The sequence below is a fragment of the Oncorhynchus mykiss genome, chromosome 19 (assembly GCF_057628025.1).
Source record: "Oncorhynchus mykiss isolate SJ-2025 chromosome 19, ASM5762802v1, whole genome shotgun sequence".
NCBI classification, from domain to species: domain Eukaryota; kingdom Metazoa; phylum Chordata; class Actinopteri; order Salmoniformes; family Salmonidae; genus Oncorhynchus; species Oncorhynchus mykiss.
Genome location: NC_143040.1, coordinates 20,779,974 through 20,799,978, shown reverse-complemented (window position 1 = coordinate 20,799,978; position 20,005 = coordinate 20,779,974). Strand labels below are relative to the sequence as shown.

Sequence of the window (20,005 nt, the reverse complement as noted above, 5' to 3'; positions counted from 1 at the left end):
TTAAATCAAGTCAAAATGAGGCTCAGTAGTGTGTGTGGCCTCCACGTGCCTGTATGACCTCCCTACAACGCCTGGGCATGCTCCTGATGAGGTGGCGGATGGTCTCCTGAGGGATCTCCTCCCAACCGCACCAGTATATGGTCTCACAAGGGGTCTGAGGATCACATCTCGGTACCTAATGGCAGTCAGGCTACCTCTGGCGAGCACATGGAGGGCTGTGCGGCACCCCAAAGAAATGCCACCCCACACCATGACTGACCCACCGCCAAACCGGTCATGCTGGAGGATGTTGCAGGCAGCAGAACGTTCTCCACGGCGTCTCCAGACTCTGTCACGTCTGTCACATGTGCTCAGTGTGAACCTGCTTTCATCTGTGAAGAGCACAGGGCGCCAGTGGCGAATTTGCCAATCTTGGTGTTCTCTGGCAAATGCCAAACGTCCTGCACGGTGTTGGGCTGTAAGCACAACCCCCACCTGTGGACGTCGGGCCCTCATACCACCCTCATGGAGTCTGTTTCTGACCGTTTGAGCAGACACGTGCATATTTGTGGCCTGCTGGAGGTCATTTTGCAGGGCTCTGGCAGTGCTCCTCCTTGCACAAAGGTGGAGGTAGAGGTCCTGCTGCTGGGTTGTTGCCCTCCTACGGCCTCCTCCACGTCTCCTGATGTACTGGCCTGTCTCCTGGTAGCACCTCTGGACACTACGCTGACAGACACAGCAAACCTTCTTGCCACAGCTCGCATTGATGTTCCATCCTGGATGAGCTGCACTACCTGAGCCACTTGTGTGGGTTGTAGACTCCGTCTCATGTAGACTCCGTCTCAAATGTATTGTCAATCAGTGTTGCTTCCTAAGTGGACAGTTTGATTTCACAGAAGTGTGATTGACTTGGAGTTACATTGTGTTGTTTAAGTGTTCCCTTTATTTTTTTAGCAGTGTATGTATATGAGACTGAGGTGATGTTTTAAAGAGCAGAGGTATGTCAAACTTGTTTGAAATGGATTTATATAATTACATGGGAAGGGAGGGGAACTTCACCACGTCCACCACCAATGTGTGGCCCCCATCTATCTGAATATGTCATAGTATGGAGTATGCATAATGAGGTGTGTTTTCTGTTTGTCATTGTGAAGCATCTAGACTGAGATATCTTCTCTCTCTGGCCTCTCTGCAGTGTCTGAGGACGTTGGTGGGCCACACGGGGGGCGTGTGGTCGTCCCAGATGAGGGACAACATCATCATCAGCGGCTCCACCGACCGGACGCTCAAGGTCTGGAACGCGGAGACGGGCGACTGTATCCACACCCTGTACGGGCATACCTCAACGGTGCGCTGTATGCACCTGCACGAGAAAACGTATGTACTGACTGACTGTTTACCCAACAGGTTGTGATCTTTCAAATGGACCAGTAGTTGTCCGACACCAGTTGACAAACATACTCTATTCTATTCCTGGTATCAAAACAGCATGTATTATAAGCATACTGTACCCAGGCAGTAAAAAACACATCAGCCTCAACACCACAACATGCCAATGTGCCTCATGAAGTGTACTTAGGGTCTCATAGGGACTGAATAGAACCCTGAATAGAACCAAAGTGGCCGTCTAAGTGATCCGCCTGCCACTCCTCTCTAGTGCTCTTCCTGCCTCGGGGCCGATGAGGTTTTGTGTACCATTTAGATTACTCACTCAGAGGAAGTGAAGGGCCTCTGGCGGCTGCAGGGCTTGACAGTGGAAGAACGGTGATTTCCATCTTTGTCGGTGCTGGATGCCGGAAGCCGTTTTGTAACTCGTGGAGTACGCCTCCCAATTCTTTATGAACCTGTTTTTCCACTTTCTGTGCCGGAGGGGTTGCAGGTTTAGGAGGGGTTGCAGGTTTAGGAGGGGTTGCAGGTTTAGAAGGGGCTGCAGGTTTAGGAGGGGCTGCAGGTTTAGGAGGGGTTGCAGGTTTAGGAGGGGTTGCAGGTTTAGGAGGGGTTGCAGGTTTAGGAGGGGTTGCAGGTTTAGGAGGGGTTGCAGGTTTAGGAGGGGTTGCAGGTTTAGGAGGGGTTGCAGGTTTAGGAGGGCGTTGCAGGTTTAGGAGTGGGTTGCAGGTTTAGGAGTGGGTTGCAGGTTTAGGAGTGGGTTGCAGGTTTAGGAGGGGTTGCAGGTTTAGGAGGGGTTGCAGGTTTAGGAGGGGTTGCAGGTTTAGGAGGGGTTGCAGGTTTAGGAGGGGTTGCAGGTTTAGGAGTGGGTTGCAGGTTTAGGAGGGGTTGCAGGTTTAGGAGGGGTTGCAGGTTTAGGAGGGGTTGCAGGTTTAGGAGTGGGTTGCAGGTTTAGGAGGGGTTGCAGGTTTAGGAGGGGTTGCAGGTTTAGGAGGGGTTGCAGGTTTAGGAGGGGTTTCAGGTTTAGGAGGGGTTGCAGGTTTAGGAGGGGTGGGTATTGTGTCCTGGGGATTTTGTGTATGTTCATGTACCAGCATGACGATGGTGAAACTCGAATATGGTCTTGAGAAGGAGAATGAGAAGGCTACAATCTTATTTATGTATTTCCTGTTTTGCTTTCATCAACTGTCATCATGGGAATGAGGGCTAAAGGTCAAATTATTGAATTTACTGCCAGTAAATCACGACCATGAAGGATACGTGTCTGCAAGGCCCTGGAAAAAACACTATTAAGTGTGTCAATATTCCCATCAAAGCTGTCATGAACTGTGGTAAACATGAAAGAAATTGCCTTGTTCCTAAATGAATCCAATCTAACCATTAACAACTCTCAGCGTGTAATTCTCAGACATTGAGCCAGCCAGCTAGCTTTAATAAAGTCCTGCAAGATTAGACTAGTGTTTTGAATGTCTCGTCAATCCGTCTCCTCTTTCTTCTCCCAGGGTGGTGAGTGGTTCTCGCGACGCCACGCTGCGCGTGTGGAACGTGGAGACGGGCCAGTGTTTACACGTCCTCATGGGCCACGTGGCGGCGGTGCGCTGCGTCCAGTACGACGGCCGCAGGGTGGTCAGCGGGGCCTACGACTTCATGGTCAAGGTCTGGGACCCCGAGACTGAGACCTGCCTCCACACGCTGCAGGGCCACACCAACAGAGTCTACTCACTACAGGTAGGGGTCTGTGTACACGCGCTGTCTCGTATTTATTTACATTTGAGTTATTTAGCAGACGCTCGTGTCCAGAGACTTACAGGAGCAATTAGGGTTAGGTGCCTTGCTCAAGGGCACATCGGCATATTTTTCACCTAGTCGACTCGGGGATTTGAACCAGCAACCTTTCAGTTACTTGCCCAACGCTCTTAACCGCTAGGCTACCTGCCGCACACGCTCACTTACACTCATACACACCACAGAGTCCATCAGTTCATTAACGTCTGAAGATTTGTATAGTGACTTAGTCTATTGGATTTTAATCTACAGTCCTCTAAGTGAACCGTGTATTTAAACTGTGCATTTAAACTCTGCAAAATCAAGCCCTTCTCATCAAAGAGCGCCCCACCCCAACTCAAACATCACTATTTTTACATTCCTTTTATGTCCTACTATTTGGCAGCCCTCTAGGAATAAAACACGAAACGAATCAATTTAACACGCCGCCATAGAAGTCCTCTACTCAAATCAAATCCCTTCATATATCCACTGTACAGTTCGGTGTAAATGATGATAATCTCTTTTGAAAGTGTACAACAGGGTCCCATCTGGTTCATACAGTGCCTAACGCGTCCATAAAACAAGAACGATAGACCTCGGAGTACCTAGAGAACCCAGAGCCCTTTAAAACAGTGTTTCCAGTTGGTGCTTTGAACCGCCATTCCACAATATGATAAGGTGGTTGCCATGTGAACCACACTGGTTGGGAAAGAGCCGCAACAAAATAGTCCCACTGTCTGTTGTATCCAAGGCAGCAGAGCAGCAGTACGATGTGTTTTTCTCAACCCCTTCTCTTTCTACGTTGCAGTAACATTATATAAACAGAACATTGGTGTGAGTCTGGGTCACACACACACACAGCAGTAGTAGTGTTAGAAGGTTAATGGATTCCTCTGCCTCGTGTCCTCGAAGAAGTCCTCTCCCTTTACATCTCTCGCTCTGTGATGACGGAGCAGTTTAGAGCCACAACTATCACCTTCAGAGAGAGAGAGGCTGCATCCCAAATGGCTCCCTTTCCCCTTTATAGTGCACTGCTTTAGACCAGGCTCAGAGGTAGTTCATCTGAATAGGGAATAGGAGAGAGAGGTTTACTGTTCAGATGGACAGATGCCCTCCACTCTATACACTCTGTGACACTGACTTTGAAAAAGCTGTGCATATCTGTACAATTAATTAGATCTAATGAATTAATGCTATATTAAATGAATGCTAATGAATTTAATTCATTATATCTAATGGAATATTATCTAGAAAAGCTTTATTTGACTCCGATTCAATGGATTCATCAGACACATCTGATCTGAATTTCAATGTGCAATTCATTATTTTACCCAACATTTTATTGTAACGTGTAACTGGATCGTCCTCTTTCCTCCTCTGTTTGGTTTGCTCTTTGGGTTCTGTCCCAGGGTACTGTAAAGTCTCTCTGATAACTGCTGATGGAAAAAGGGCTTCATGAATACATTCTATTGATTGATTCCACGCTAGAATAGAAATGACTGGAATCTGTTGGTGTCAAATGGAATGAATTTCAATAACTGGATCATCCTTCCACCCCTCCAGTTTGATGGGATCCACGTGGTGAGTGGTAGCCTGGACACGTCTATCCGGGTGTGGGATGTGGAGACGGGTAACTGCATCCACACTCTGACGGGTCACCAGTCCCTCACCAGCGGCATGGAGCTCAAAGACAACATCCTGGTCTCGGGCAACGCCGACTCCACCGTCAAGATCTGGGACATCAAGACGGGACAGTGCCTGCAGACGTTGCAAGGTGAGTCTTCGTCCTTCCCACACACACATAGTGCCTGCAGACGTTGCAAGGTGAGTCTTCGTCCTTCCCACACACACATAGTGCCTGCAGACGTTGCAAGGTGAGTCTTCGTCCTTCCCACACACACACGTAGTGCCTGCAGACGTTGCAAGGTGAGTCTTCGTCCTTCCCACACACACACACGTAGCAAGGCGTGTCTGTCGCCGGGTCGTCAACGCCCTCGTTGGAACAGGGTTGTATTCATTAAGGAACAACGAAGTAAAACGCTTTGCAATGGAAAACAAAAACGGGTGTTTCTCAAGTTCAGGTAGTCCCTCCCTGTTTCAGTCCGTTTTCTTCTGTTTGGTGGTTTGTAAATACAACCATGTTTGATTGATTGGTTGATTTGATATGACTTATATAGTGCGTTCTTGACTCTCAAAATGCTTTATATAGTATGGGGGGAAACTCCCTTCAAACTCCACCATCTACCACAGACAACTCTACAACCTCCTCCTTTTATCTGTAAGTGGGGAAAATGTCTGGAATTGGCCAATTTTGGACCCGAGCAAAAAGCTGTTGCTCGGAGATATTCACTCAATGATGTGCTTGGCTGTGCATGGCCAAACAGAGCCAACACATTGTGGGCCAGCCACTCTCCAGATAGGGATCATTTCCCTGGCTCAGGATGTTAGTGTAACAGTTCTCTCAGCCATTAGCACTAAGTACTGTTACCTTGAATGGGGAGAAATAGAGAAACCCTTACTGTGCAGCTGCACTGTTTTTTGCCAATGCTAATTTCCCCCCCAAATGGCCTTATTAGTGAACTACAAACCCAACGATTCCCATGGAACTACAACTCACACGTATCCCCCTCCCTTTGGAACAAAGGGAATAGATATCGCCCTGTTTTAGAATGAGCGAGAAGTGGGGGGTATGTGAGAGGGGTGAAAGAAGGGGTGATGGCCCTGCATGAGGATGAGAGAGAAGGCAAGAAGAGCATTCTATGCTATCAAAAGGAACATAAAATTTGACATACCAATTAGGATCTAGCTAAAAAAGTACTTTAATCAGTAATGGAACCCATTTCCTTTTATGGTTGTGAGGTCTGGGGTCCACTCACTAACCAAGAATTCACAAAATGGGACAAACACCAAATTGAGACTGCATGCAGAATTCTACAAAAATATCCTCTGTGTACAACGTAAAACACCAAATAATACATGCAGAGCAGAATTAGGCCAATAACCGCTAATGATCAAAATCCAGAAAAGAGACGTTAAATTCTACAACCACCTAAAAGGAAGCGATTCCCAAACCTTCCATAACAAAGCCTCCCCCGACAGAGAAATAAATCTAGAGAAGAGCCCCTTAAGAAAGCTGGTCCTGGGGCTCTGCTCACAAACACAAACTGTCCCCAGGACAGCGACACAATTAGACCCAACCAAATCATGAGAAAACAAAAAGATAATTACTTGACACATTGGAAAGACTTTACAAAAAAACAGCGGACTAGAATGGTATTTGGCCCTAAACAAAGACTACACAGTGGCAGAATACCTGAACACTGTGACTGACCCAAAATTAAGGAAATATTTGATTTTGTACAGACTCAGTGAGCATAGCCTTGCTATTGAGAAAGGCCACTGAAGGCAGACCTGGCCACAAAATGAGGTGGAAACTGAGCTGTAATGTATGACCATATTAGAGAGACATATTTCCCTCTGATTACACAGACCCACAAAGAATTTGAGAACAAACCCAATTTTGATAAACTCCCATATCTGTTGGGTGAAATACTACAGTGTGCCATCACAGCAGCAATATTTGTAACGTGTTGCTGCAAGAAAAGGCCAACCAGTGAAGAACAAATACAACCTATATTTATCTTCCCTTTTGTAGTTGATCTATTTGCACATCTTTACAACACTGTATATAGACATAATGACATTTGAAATGTCTTTATTCTTTTGGAACTTTTGTGAGTTCATTTTTTGTTATCTATTTCACTTGCTTTGGCAATGTAACATATGTTTCCCATGCCAATAAAGCCCCTTACATTGAAATGTAATTGAATTGAAAGGAGGATGAGGGATGAAGAAAAGTGGATGGGGTCCTGTCTTGTCGGGGAGCCTGGCCCAGGTCCTGTCTTGTCGGGGAGCCTGGCCCGTGAGTGGCATGACAAGGGAGGTGTGACGTTAGGCTAAGGGGGTATGGAGGGGGGTGGGGTGCAGGGATTATGTAGGTCATGTAATTGGGTCAATGGGCAATTTCTGCCATTCATTCATTAGGGCATTTAGATAAGACAATAGCCTAACAGGCAACTCACTGGCAGACACAGATGAGGTACTTAAGCTGAGAGGATAGGTAACGATGTAGACAGCTGCTTTGTTGTGGAAATGAGATGGGTGGGAGAGGGGGAGAGATGTGGGGGTTGGCTGGGTACATTGTCCAATCTTTGCGAGAAACACGCAGTGCAAAATGTCTAGCCCTTTGAAAACACTAGAGACAGACGAAGGGCGGGGATGAGGGTTTACACTGCTGGCTGCCACTAGAGCTCTGTTCAAATGAGATCTGTTGGTAGGCTAATGAACACAATTCCTAGTGTACTTCATACAACGAATGATTTTGCATTCATAATGAACACGTTGTGGACTGTAGTTCATCATATTAGAGATTTCATCCTGATTAGTACTCACTGTTTAGAGTTTTGTGGAATAACTGCTAGAAGGTATTTTGTTTGCCAGCTACATCTTTCAAACTGTGATTCTGTGTTTGTTTTAATACTGTAAACTAGATCAAATGTGGGGGATTTATCATCTGCATATCCTAAGGGAATATTAGTCATTCACACAGACACACACACACACACACACAGGGGCATCTCATCGGAAGAGGAGGCAACAGCTACAGACACTACAATCTGCATACCAAATGGGTGATGCTGCCACGCACACACACACACCACACACTCACCACACACTCACCACATACACACACCGCTGTAATGCCAGGCTGCAGTCAGCAGAGCTAGTCAGCAGCTGTAGATGGTGACAGCTCTATGCCCTGGGCTCCTCTCTACTAGCCCAGGATTTCCATGGCAGACGAGGACAAGGCAGGGTGCCTTATTCCCCTGCCTTAACACTCTCCAGAAATAAACAGTATAGTGTTTACCATCTCTACCAGGTTTACCAGGTCTTCCACCAATGACCTCGCAACCAATGATCTCTTTCTATCACGCATTTTCTCTTTGTTGGTTTCCTTTTTTCCCCTCACTCGTTGAGTCCATCTAACTCTCTGCCTCTCTCTACGTTCTTGAAGGGATATTATGGGATTTTGTCAACTGGGCCCTTCATCTACTTTCCGAGAGTCGGATGAACTCATTGGTGCCATTTGTATGTCTCTGTGTCCAGTATGAAGGAAGTTAGAGGTAGTTTCGCCACCCAATGCTAACTAGCGTTAGCGCAATTGAGGCAAGTCACATTGACTTCAATTAATTGTGCTAATGCTAGTTAGCAACTTCAGAGACACAAAAATGGTATCTGAGTTCATCTGACTCTGGGGAAGTAGACGTTAAAGAGACTACAGTGAAAATGAGAAACTAGCTATTTATCTCTTTCACACATTTGCTCACTCTTCTCCCCCTCCTCTCTCTCTTTCTCTCCCGCTCTCCACCACCAGGTCCCCACAAGCACCAGAGCGCCGTGACGTGCCTGCAGTTCAACAAGAACTTTGTCATCACCAGCTCGGACGACGGCACGGTGAAGCTGTGGGACCTGAAGACGGGCGAGTTCATCCGTAACCTGGTGACGCTGGAGAGCGGCGGCAGCGGCGGGGTGGTGTGGCGTATCCGCGCCTCCAACACCAAGCTGGTGTGTGCCGTGGGAAGCCGCAACGGCACCGAGGAGACAAAACTACTGGTGCTAGACTTTGACGTGGACATGAAGTGAGAGGAGAGGAGGGGAAATGGTCGAGACGGGGACAAGTGACGGGAGGGTTAAAGGGAGACGAGGATGAGATGGCTCAACATCGAGGGTGAACGTGCCCTAAACTCTTCACTCCCACACTCAGAAACAGCCCCGCCCCACCCTACCCTCAACCCCCCCCCCCCCCCCCCCCCCCCCCCCCCCCCTTGCCTCTCCCCTCCCCCCGTCGGTGGCCGTTTCTGACAAAGCCAGTCGCCAACCTCACCGGCCAGCACCCATACTTGTTACCCCTCCCACCTTAAGGGGGTGGGGTTCGAATCAGAAGGGGTGGAAGTGGGTGTGGCTTGGAACAGGGGTGTGGCTTGCCCGCACTTCTGCGGTAGACTGGGAGGAAGAGGAAGAAGAGGGGGAGGAACAGACTCGTCCAATAAAGGAGGAAGATAAGAAAGACAGGAACTCTTGAAGAAATAACTCTGCGGCTTTAGAGGCAGCTTCTTCGCAAAACAGAGACTTGTTCACTCAAGCCTGACGCAAGCATTTGTTCAGATGTATAAAGATATATCATTTTTTATCCCCCACGTAAAGCGCCAACCGACTATTTAATAGAAAAACAACACTGTATACAGTACAGTACACAAGGCAAAGACACAGGGAAACATCAAATTCTCATCTGAGGAAATTAAGTGAATTGGAAAAAGGTTTTATGACAACACACAGACACACAATATTAGCTAAGTAAGGTTATTGTCGTCGGGGAGAGAATGAGAGAAACGACATGCCAAGAATCTGATTGATCCCCAAACCAGGTATGAGCCTATAACATCAGGCCCTATATCCTGTTCTCTGTTTGTTCCAGTCTTATTGTTCTTCAGTCTTTTAGTTCCAGGGTTTGATTTCTTCAAAAAAACACAAGGAGCACACATATAACTGTGAATTTGCGTTCCTTTTGTAGCTATGTTCTTTCAATCAGTTCAAAGACGAGGATTTTTGTTGTTCATTTGTTTTTTGGTTGCCTGTTGTTGCCAACAGCAACAAGTCCCAGTATTAACCTGTTCCACTCACTTCTTTCTTTTGTTAACTCACCACGTTTTATTTTCTGTTTGGGTTGTTCTTTACATTCTTCTTTTCTTCTTCATAGCTGAAGTCTGGAGACGTTAAGTCTTCAGATTTAGACACGATGCTGTCCTGTGTTTTTCAACGAGTCTGGCTGGGTTGGTTCCTCAATGCTGGTTCTTACGTGGGGGGGGGGGGGGGGGTTTGGGGTTCTCTTCTCGGAACTCTTCGTGTGGAATAGCGTCCTCCCTCCCTCCCAGTACTGTTTTCCCAGTGGGTAAACTGTATTTATGCTGCTAGATAAAACTGAAATAAAGATGGAACTTTTACTCGCTGTGACGTTTTAGTCCCAGACTAAATTCCAAAATGGACTCTTCTAATGTTTTAAACAGACGACACACAAAAGAGAGAGAGAGAGGGAAACATGACAATAACAACCGTGGTTTTGTTGTTTTGTTTCTGCCACTGAAACTTTGAGCCAAACATGCCTCAGCCAGGCTGAGAGGAGAGAGAGTTGGACAAAGACAGGTCTGCCTGCATAGGCTAAACGATAGGGTGTAATATGTGTGTGTGTGTGTGTGTGTGTGTTTTTGGGCAAATTGCTAACACATTCCTTGGGACAAAGCGCTTTCAGCCTGTTTTGTGGGGAACTGTCTAGATGCTGTGTGGACTGGCAAAGAGAAAAAAGAAAATAGCAAATTATTTTTATTTTTTTGTTTTGTTTTTTTAAAGAGTGAATGAAAGAAAACTGTCCATCCATATGTGATTTGTTTCCATTCAAATGTTTGAAGCAACATTGTTGAATGGGCGCAAACTGACAACTACAGTAGAAGACAGGACAGTCTCAGTGTTATAAATATGACATATTACACATTACAGTCAAACTGTTAAGCGCTAGCTAGCTCGCGTAGCAGTTAGCAGTCTAATGGTTTGTGAATGGAAGAAGTACCTACAGGCAACCTGGCTTCAAGTGAACAGAACAGAACATTGCAGCCAAAACGATTAGTTAATAAACTCAATCTCCCAAGAAAGGAGTCACACACAACTCAAGCAGAACTGTGAAAGTGGTTTAACACTGTATATTAAAAAAAAAAAACAATCTTGTTCTTTCTCCTCTCTCGTTTTATTTTTAATCTGTTTTAATTTATGATCTGGTTTGAGAAATCAGATGCCGCAGGTGTTTTTTATTTTTTCAGTTCATTCATGTAACTGCCTGGCTAAAAGAAAACGGACAGAGAAAAAAAACCTGAAAGGGATTGTGTATTTGTTTGATTCAACTTAGAATTTTTATTTTCTTATAACTTAAGTGCAATAAAATGTTTGTTTTTTTTTTCATTTTTTTTTCTTCATTTCAGTTGTCTGTTTTTCACTGTGTTATGTGTTCAATAAAACCTCTTCGGTTTATTACATTACTGGGGGGATTACTTTCACACATTCGCATCGCAAATTAAACCCGGTAACCACGATAACATGTCAGAGATAAAGTTTGAGATTACTAGCATGTTGAACAAATGAGGTTCACGGAACTGGAGTCACGGTTAAGTAGTGTGCTGGTGCTTGGTTCTTCTCCGCGCCAGTGTTCCTTGTGGTGTCGGAAGTCTCCATAGTATTTAATTTACCGTGACGACAGAAGCGCCTAACCGCACCTATATCACTAGTTTCATTCTGTATCCAGTTTTTGCTATCCAGCACTTGACCTCCACATTAGAACCTGTTAGCATCTAAAACAAATGTATTCCTATGGGAACATGGACTACCTCCTCTCAACTTTACTGGGTTCCACTATGGACATCTAATATGCTCCTGCACTGTTGAAATCCAGAGTGGTTCGTATGTTCAGGCAACTTCCAGTTTTAAGGCTGTGGTTTCTCATCTGCATGTTGGCTAGTGATATCTCCTTTTCTTGTTCAGGCTGCAGTATAAAAGGCTCTCTAAAAATATATTTTTTATTTTTAACTAGGCAAGTCAGTTAAGAACAAAGACCTATTTTACAATGACGGCCTATGAAGGCAAGAAGACTGTAGGTAAAGTATCCCTTCATGCCTATTCCATCTGAGACTGCAGTCGTTGTGATGCATACAGACTGTGGTTGTAGTTGGGATTTTTCTTTTTTTTTTTTTAAAGAGTGATGATTTGGGTACAGGGGGGAAGATAGATGTACTCTTATATGCCTGAGTGCAATTTAGTAAGATTTGGTGATATTTCCTGATATGAATCTCCAAAGGTTTTTGTAATGTTTGGGCTTCAAAGTTTCATACCTATAAAGACAAGACAACACTATTTATATTTTTAAGACCGGCAACAGCACTGGAACAAGTTTCATCCATTCTACACTCATTTTACTGACAGGATACATAGTTAAAGGTAACGAGCAACGAAAAGTCATTCTGAAAAGGCTCCCTGCAGGTACATTTCAACCAATGGAAGTTGCGGCCGACAGGTTTCTGAGTGGATAGCAAAGATACAGTAGCTTCATTACAAGACACTGATGTAGATCCACAGCCATTCTTAAAGCACTTCATTTTGGGACGTGATGAATCGGCTCTATTCCTTCAAGTTATTAGCTATTAATCCTTCTATTCCCCCCCCCCCCCTTCTCCTACCCCCCAGGCAGGATTCATTTCTCTGCCTTGTAATTCACTCTGCATATATGCATTGCAGCCAGTGCCCATTGATGGATGTATCCTATTCCCATCCACTCACACAAAACCTAGCCTGGCGTGCTAGCCAGGGGTGGTAAAATAAACAGGCGAGATCAATGGCACCCTATTCCCTTTATAGTGCACTACTTTTGGCCAGTGCTCGTGGGTCTCTGCAGGGAATGGGGTGCATTTGGGATACATCGCTAGACCCAGCTAGGGGTGATAAAATAAGAGAAGGGGCTGGAAAGGTTTGGTGGGAAGGTAAGGGGGAGGGGTGCTACTGTTTTACAGCGATATAGATTGGTTTTGATGGGGGATGAGGTCTGTGGAGGAGGGGGAAAAGATGAAGGGTTTAATGTAAAGGAGTAGGGATGGAGGGGTTGGAAGGAGGATCCCTGCTCCCTCTTTCCTCCCTCTCGTCCCTTTGTTCAGTAATCCTGCCCTGCAGGGATAGTTCTATCACTAGTGTACTAGTGCCAGGAGATGCTCAAAACCAGGGCCTGTAAACTGGCCAGTGCTAGGCTAGGCTAACTCTATGCTACACAGCGCCGTAGCTAGCCTCCATCTAAGGGGCCCTGCTATACTTATTTTACCCAGGCAGGGGAGACCCCAGTGGGGGGTTGGGTATCTTTCCTTCGTGGGGAAAGTGCTAACTAGCAGAGCTCCATAAAGGGAGCATGATGTAGTTCCTCAGAGCCATTTGAGACAGGAATAAATAGAGAACCATATAGCCCTGATTCCTTTGGGAGCTGATGTGCTAGTCATTCATCTTGTCACCTAGGGTGGCCCTATGGAGACTAGTTGTGAATGAACACTCACACCGAAGCTGATGTGCTAGTCGTTCATCTTGTCTCCTAGGGTGGCCCTATGGAGACTAGTTGTGAATTAACACGACACACACACTGAAGCTGATGTGCTAGACGTTCATCTTGTCACCTTGGGTGGCCCTATGGAGACCAGTTGTGAATGAACAGGACACACACACTGAAGCTAACGTGCTAGTCGTTCATCTTGTCACCTAGGGTGGCCCTATGGAGACCAGTTGTGAATGAACACGACACACACACTGAGGTTGACATGAAGGTAATCGCCACCCAACACTCCCTTGTTGCTGGGAAACCAGAGGTGTGGGTTTGACTTTCCTGACCTTCCCCTCTTTTTACCCTGGCAAGGTTGGACTATTGAATATTGAATACCCCATTGTGATGCTCGGTAGGTTTGTCATTTCTCTAATTGGCCTTTTAGAATGAGTTTCTGACTTCTTGGGTTCAGGAAAGACAAGATGGAGGGTCACATCACATCTGATAGAGCACCGCACAATGAGATGAGTCACAAGGCGGCCCGTGTTCATTAGGGCACACGGTAGCAAAATACTTCGCAACAGAAGACTAAACCGAGCGTTTCTTATTGGAGAACTTCAGGTTGTCCCTCCCTGTTTCAATCAGTTTTCTTCCATTTGGTGCCTAATGAATAGGGCCTAGATTTTTGAGAACAATTGCATGTGAAGGCTCCAACACATTCATATTCACAGTCGTGCGCTTCCCTTCCCTTGTGTGGCGTGGCAGGCATGGCTGATAGTATACCCAGCGGCATGCCAGGCATCACTAATCTCAGGAGAGTAACCGTCGGTCTACAGCTTGGCTTATAGCCTCTTTGATCTGTTGGGATTCATGATTGATTGGCGCACAAGGTACGACCTTGGCCTTCTGGCATATCTAGAACTGGGCACAATGGTTGGCATACATATGGAGAGGGAAAGAGGGCTTTTCTCAATTCATCTGCTCTATTTTCCAAAAGCCCTCAAGTGCAGTAACATTTGGATCTAGGATGGGAGCTAGGTTACTAGGGTATACCCCCACACACACAAACACACGGTTATGGTGACCTGCTGTCCAATAATCCCATCTAGAACAACTCTAGGGCTGAGATACATGAACTAATTTCACAGTCAAACTAAGCTGCTCTCAAGATGTCCTCTAGTCTATCACCAATGGTTTGGAACACAGACACAGTATGTTTGGTGATTCTCAAATGAATCAGTAATGGTTTGGAACACAGACACAGTATGTTTGGTGATTCTCAAATGAATCAGTAATGGTTTGGAACACAGACACAGTATGTTTGGTGATTCTCAAATGAATCAGTAATGGTTTGGAACACAGACACAGTATGTTTGGTGATTCTCAAATGAATCAGTAATGGTTTGGAACACTGACACAGTATGTTTGGTGATTCTCAAATGAATCAGTAATGGTTTGGAACACAGACACAGTATGTTTGGTGATTCTCAAATGAATCAGTAATGGTTTGGAACACTGACACAGTATGTTTGGTGATTCTCAAATGAATCAGTAATGGTTTGGAACACTGACACAGCAGTATGTTTACTCATTTAGTTTGAGTAGTTATTGGACTGTTAAGTCCACCCACCTGGTTTAGTTTGACTGACCTTTGGAGTTGAGAACTTGGAGGTGGAACAGCAAGCTGAGGTGTGTGTGTGTGTGTGTTCTCTCAGTGTGGGGGACTTGAAATGAGCATACACACTCGCACTACGCCAGAGCCCATCTGTACAGCACTACTGTGCGTGGGTGGAGAGTGGCAGGGGACATGCTGCCACAGGGAGGGCACACACACACACACTGATATGTATAGTCACGGCATCTGATGATGGAGGACCACCTGTCCATGAGAGAACCTTGTGTGTTTGATGAGTAAGGTCAAATCACATGCTTAGTAAACAACAGGTGTAGACTAACAGTGAAATGTTTACTTACAGGCCCTTCCCAACAACGCAGAGAGAAAGAAAATAGAGAAATAATGGGAAAGTGAAACACGTAATAATAAAAGTAATAAATACACAATGAATAACAATAACTTGACTATATGCACAAGGTACCAGTACTGAATCGATGTGCAGGGGTACGAGGTAAATGAGGTAGATATCTACATATAACTAAGAATAAAGTAACAGATAGTAAACAGTACCAGTTGATATGCAGGGGTACGAGGTAAATGAGGTAGATATCTACATATAACTAAGAATAAAGTAACAGATAGTAAACAGTACCAGTTGATATGCAGGGGTACGAGGTAAATGAGGTAGATATCTACATATAACTAAGAATAAAGTAACAGATAGTAAACAGTACCAGTTGATATGCAGGGGTACGAGGTAATTGAGGTAGATATCTACATATAACTAAGAATAAAGTGACAGATAGTAAACAGTACCAGTTGATATGCAGGGGTACGAGGTAAATGAGGTAGATATCTACATATAACTAAGAATAAAGTAACAGATAGTAAACAGTACCAGTTGATATGCAGGGGTACGAGGTAATTGAGGTAGATATCTACATATAACTAAGAATAAAGTGACAGATAGTAAACAGTACCAGTTGATATGCAGGGGTACGAGGTAATTGAGGTAGATATCTACATATAACTAAGAATAAAGTAACAGATAGTAAACAATACCAGTTGATATGCAGGGGTACGAGGTAATTGAGGTAGATATCTACATATAACTAAGAATAAAGTGACAGATAGTAAACAGTAGTAGTCTATATGCAGGGGTACGAGGTAAATGAGGTAGATATCTACATATAACTAAGAATAAAGTAACAGATAGTAAACAGTACCAGTTGATATGCAGGGGTACGAGGTAATTGAGGTAGATATCTACATATAACTAAGAATAAAGTGACAGATAGTAAACAGTACCAGTTGATATGCAGGGGTACGAGGTAATTGAGGTAGATATCTACATATAACTAAGAATAAAGTGACAGATAGTAAACAGTACCAGTTGATATGCAGGGGTACGAGGTAATTGAGGTAGATATCTACATATAACTAAGAATAAAGTGACAGATAGTAAACAGTAGTAGTCTATATGCAGGGGTACGAGGTAATTGAGGTAGATATCTACATATAACTAAGAATAAAGTGACAGATAGTAAACAGTACCAGTTGATATGCAGGGGTACGAGGTAATTGAGGTAGATATCTACATATAACTAAGAATAAAGTGACAGATAGTAAACAGTAGTAGTCTATATGCAGGGGTACGAGGTAATTGAGGTAGATATCTACATATAACTAAGAATAAAGTGACAGATAGTAAACAGTACCAGTTGATATGCAGGGGTACGAGGTAATTGAGGTAGATATCTACATATAACTAAGAATAAAGTGACAGATAGTAAACAGTAGTAGTCTATATGCAGGGGTACGAGGTAATTGAGGTAGATATCTACATATACAGTGGGGCAAAAAAGTATTTAGTCAGCCACCAATTGTGCAAGTTGTCACACTTAAAAAGATGAGAGGCCTGTAATTTTCATCATAGGTACACTTCAACTATGACAGACAAAATGAGAAAAAAAATTATAGAAAATCACATTGTAGGATTTATGAATTTATTTGCAAATGATGGTGGAAAATAAGTATTTGGTCACCTACAAACAAGCAAGATTTCTGGCTGTCACAGACCTGTAACTTCTTCTTTAAGAAGCTTCTCTGTCCTCCACTCGTTACCTGTATTAATGGCACCTGTTTGAACTTGTTATCAGTATAAAAGACACCTGTCCACAACCTCAAACAGTCACACTCCAAACTCCACTATGGCCAAGACCAAAGAGCTGTCAAAGGACAACAGAAACAAAATTGTAGACCTGCACCAGGCTGGGAAGACTGAATCTGCAATAGGTAAGCAGCTTGGTTTGAAGAAATCAACAAGATCTCACCCTGTGGGGTCAAAATGATCACAAGAACGGTGAGCAAAAATCCCAGAACCACATAGGGGGACCTAGTGAATGACCTGCAGAGAGCTGGGACCAAAGTAACAAAGCCTACCATCAGTAACACACTACGCCGCCAGGGACTCAAATCCTGCAGTGCCAGACGTGTCCCCCTGCTTAAGTCAGTACATGTCCAAGCCCCTCTGAAGTTTGCTAGAGAGCATTTGGATGATCTAGAAGAAGATTGGGAGAATGTCATATGGTCAGATGAAACCAAAATATAACTTTTTGGTAAAAACTCAACTCGTCGTGTTTGGAGGACAAAGAATGCTGAGTTGCATCCTCTCGACCTGCTTCTCTTCAGCCCCATCCATGTGAATGGGGGTGTGCTCGGCCCTCTGTTTCCTGTCTCCCACGATCAGCTACTTTGTCTTGTTGACGTTGAGGGAGAGGTTGTCGTTCCTATAGGCTGCCTCGTCATCAGTGATTAAGCCTGCCACCGTCGGGTCGTCAGCAAACTTAATGATGTCGTGGGTGAATAGGGAGTACAGGAGACTAAGCACGCACCCCTGAGGGGCCCCTGTGTTGAGGGTCAGCGTGGCTGATGTGTTGTTGCCTACTCTCAACACCTGGGGGTGGCCCGTCAGCAAGTCTAGGATCCAGTTGCAGAGGGAGGTGTTCGGTCCCAGGGTCCTTAGCTTGGTGTTGAGCTTGAAGGGCACTATGATGTTGAACGCTGAGCTGTCGTCAATGAACAGCATTCTCACGTGGGTGTTATTTTGTCCAGGTAGGAAAGGGCAGTGTGTAGTGCAATAGATTCAGATCAACTTTATTATCCCACCAGGGGGAAATGAATTTGGTCATGTGCTTAACAAGACGTTAACAAGAGCATCATCTGTGGATCTGTTGGGGCGGTATGTGAATTGGAGTGGGTCCAGGATGTCTGGGATGATGGTGTTGATGTGAGCCATCACCAGTCTTTCAAAGCATTTCATGGCTACAGATGTGAGTGCTACGTGGTGATAGTAATTTAGACCGGTTACCTTGGCGTTCTTGGGCCTGCATGAAACATTCATGTTTTTTATTTAACCAGGTAAGACCCATTGAGATTAGAAAGGTATTACAGACTGTCAGTGAAGACACTTGCCAGCTGGTCAGTACATGAGGTGTGTGTATGTGTGTGTGTGTGTGTGTGTGTCGTAGAGGAAATGAGTCATCTATTTTGTTCTCCCCCTCAAATTTGTATTACTCACTCAATATGCTCTACCTGACTGGTCAGACTGCAGTGTGTGTGTGTGTGTTTCAGTGGGTGAGTGCGTGACTGCACTGGTAAGTGTTTGTGTGGGTTTGTACTGTACACTATATTACTCTTGGGTCGATGCTTGTCTTAAAAATGTAAGAACAGGGTGTGACCTTACGTTCATGTCTATGCATGCACGTGTGTGTGTGTGTGTGTCTTTGCCCTCTATGCCTTGGCAGGAAAACAGTGCTACTGACAGTTCCTGAAGAGGCGAGCGCCACAGGCACAGCTATGGCAGAACAAACCCTTCTGGAGCACAACTCACAACTCGAGCAGAGAGACAGGAAGGGAGAGAGAGAAATAAAGAGAGACAGGAGAAGCCTGAGGTATATAGAAAAGAAGAGATGAGGAGAAAGAGAGAGGCCTGAGATACAGAGAGGAAGAGAGAGGGATGACAAGACCAGAGAGAGAGAGAGAGAGACAGGAGAAGCATGAGGTACATAGGGAGAGAGGGGGAGAGAGAGAGAGACAGGTGAAGCCTGAGGTACATAGGGATAGAGGGGAGAGAGAGAGACAGGAGAAGCCTGAGGTACATAGGGAGAGAGGGGGGGAGAGAGAGAGACAGGTGAAGCCTGAGGTACATAGGGAGAGAGGGGGAGAGAGAGAGACAGGAGAAGCCTGAGGTACATAGAAAAGAAGAGATGAGGAGAAAGAGAGAGGCCTGAGATACAGAGAGGAAGAGAGAGGGATGACAAGACCAGAGAGAGAGAGAGACAGGAGAAGCCTGAGGTACATAGGGAGAGAGGGGGAGGGAGAGAGAGAGACAGGAGAAGCCTGAGGTACATAGGCGGAGAGGGAGAGACAGGAGAAGCCTGAGGTACAGAGGGGGAGAGAGAGAGACAGGAGAAGCCTGAGGTACAGAGGGGGCGAGAGAGAGACAGGAGAAGCCTGAGGTACATAGGGAGAGAGAGAGAGAGAGAGAGAGAAGAAGCATGAGGTACATAGGGGGAGAGAGAGAGACAGGTGAAGCCTGAGGTACATAGGGGGAGAGAGAGAGAGACAGGAGAAGCCTGAGGTACATAGGGGGAGAGAGAGAGAGGAGAAGCCTGAGGTACATAAGGGTAGAGAGGGGGGGAGAGAGAGAGAGAGAGAGAGACAGGAGAAGCCTGAGGTACATAGGGAGAGAGGGGGAGAGAGAGAGAGACAGACAGGAGAAGCCTGAGGTACATAGGGAGAGAGAGACAGACAGGAGAAGCCTGAGGTACATAGGGGGAGAGAGAGAAAGAGAGAGAGGAGAAGCCTGAGGTACATAAGGGTAGAGGGGGGGGGGAGAGAGAGAGAGGAAGCCTGAGGTACATAGGGAGAGAGGGGGAGAGAGAGAGAGAGAGAGAGAGAGAGAGAGAGAGAGACAGGAGAAGCCTGAGGTACATAGGGAGAGAGGGGGAGAGAGAGAGGCCATTCAGCAATTACAGGGAGAAGTGCCTCTAATACAAGGACACTAATTATATCCACCATCT

The 20,005-nt window shown here is 45.4% G+C and overlaps 1 protein-coding gene across 8 annotated transcripts in view; it reads left to right on the top strand.

The window, feature by feature from the left end:
• The window catches only part of fbxw7 (F-box and WD repeat domain containing 7), a 203,649-nt gene extending 192,376 nt beyond the window's left edge, over nucleotides 1–11,273 (top strand). For all 8 annotated transcript variants that reach the window (XM_090210444.1, XM_090210443.1, XM_090210451.1 and 5 more), the window contains 4 exons: nucleotides 1,175–1,356; nucleotides 2,868–3,093; nucleotides 4,696–4,906; nucleotides 8,567–11,273. In XM_090210444.1, the coding sequence (XP_090066570.1) occupies nucleotides 1,175–1,356; nucleotides 2,868–3,093; nucleotides 4,696–4,906; nucleotides 8,567–8,835 (888 nt within the window). In that variant the 3' untranslated portion in view covers nucleotides 8,836–11,273. The remainder of the gene's footprint in view (nucleotides 1–1,174; nucleotides 1,357–2,867; nucleotides 3,094–4,695; nucleotides 4,907–8,566) is intronic.
• The last annotated feature ends 8,732 nt before the right edge of the window (nucleotides 11,274–20,005 follow it).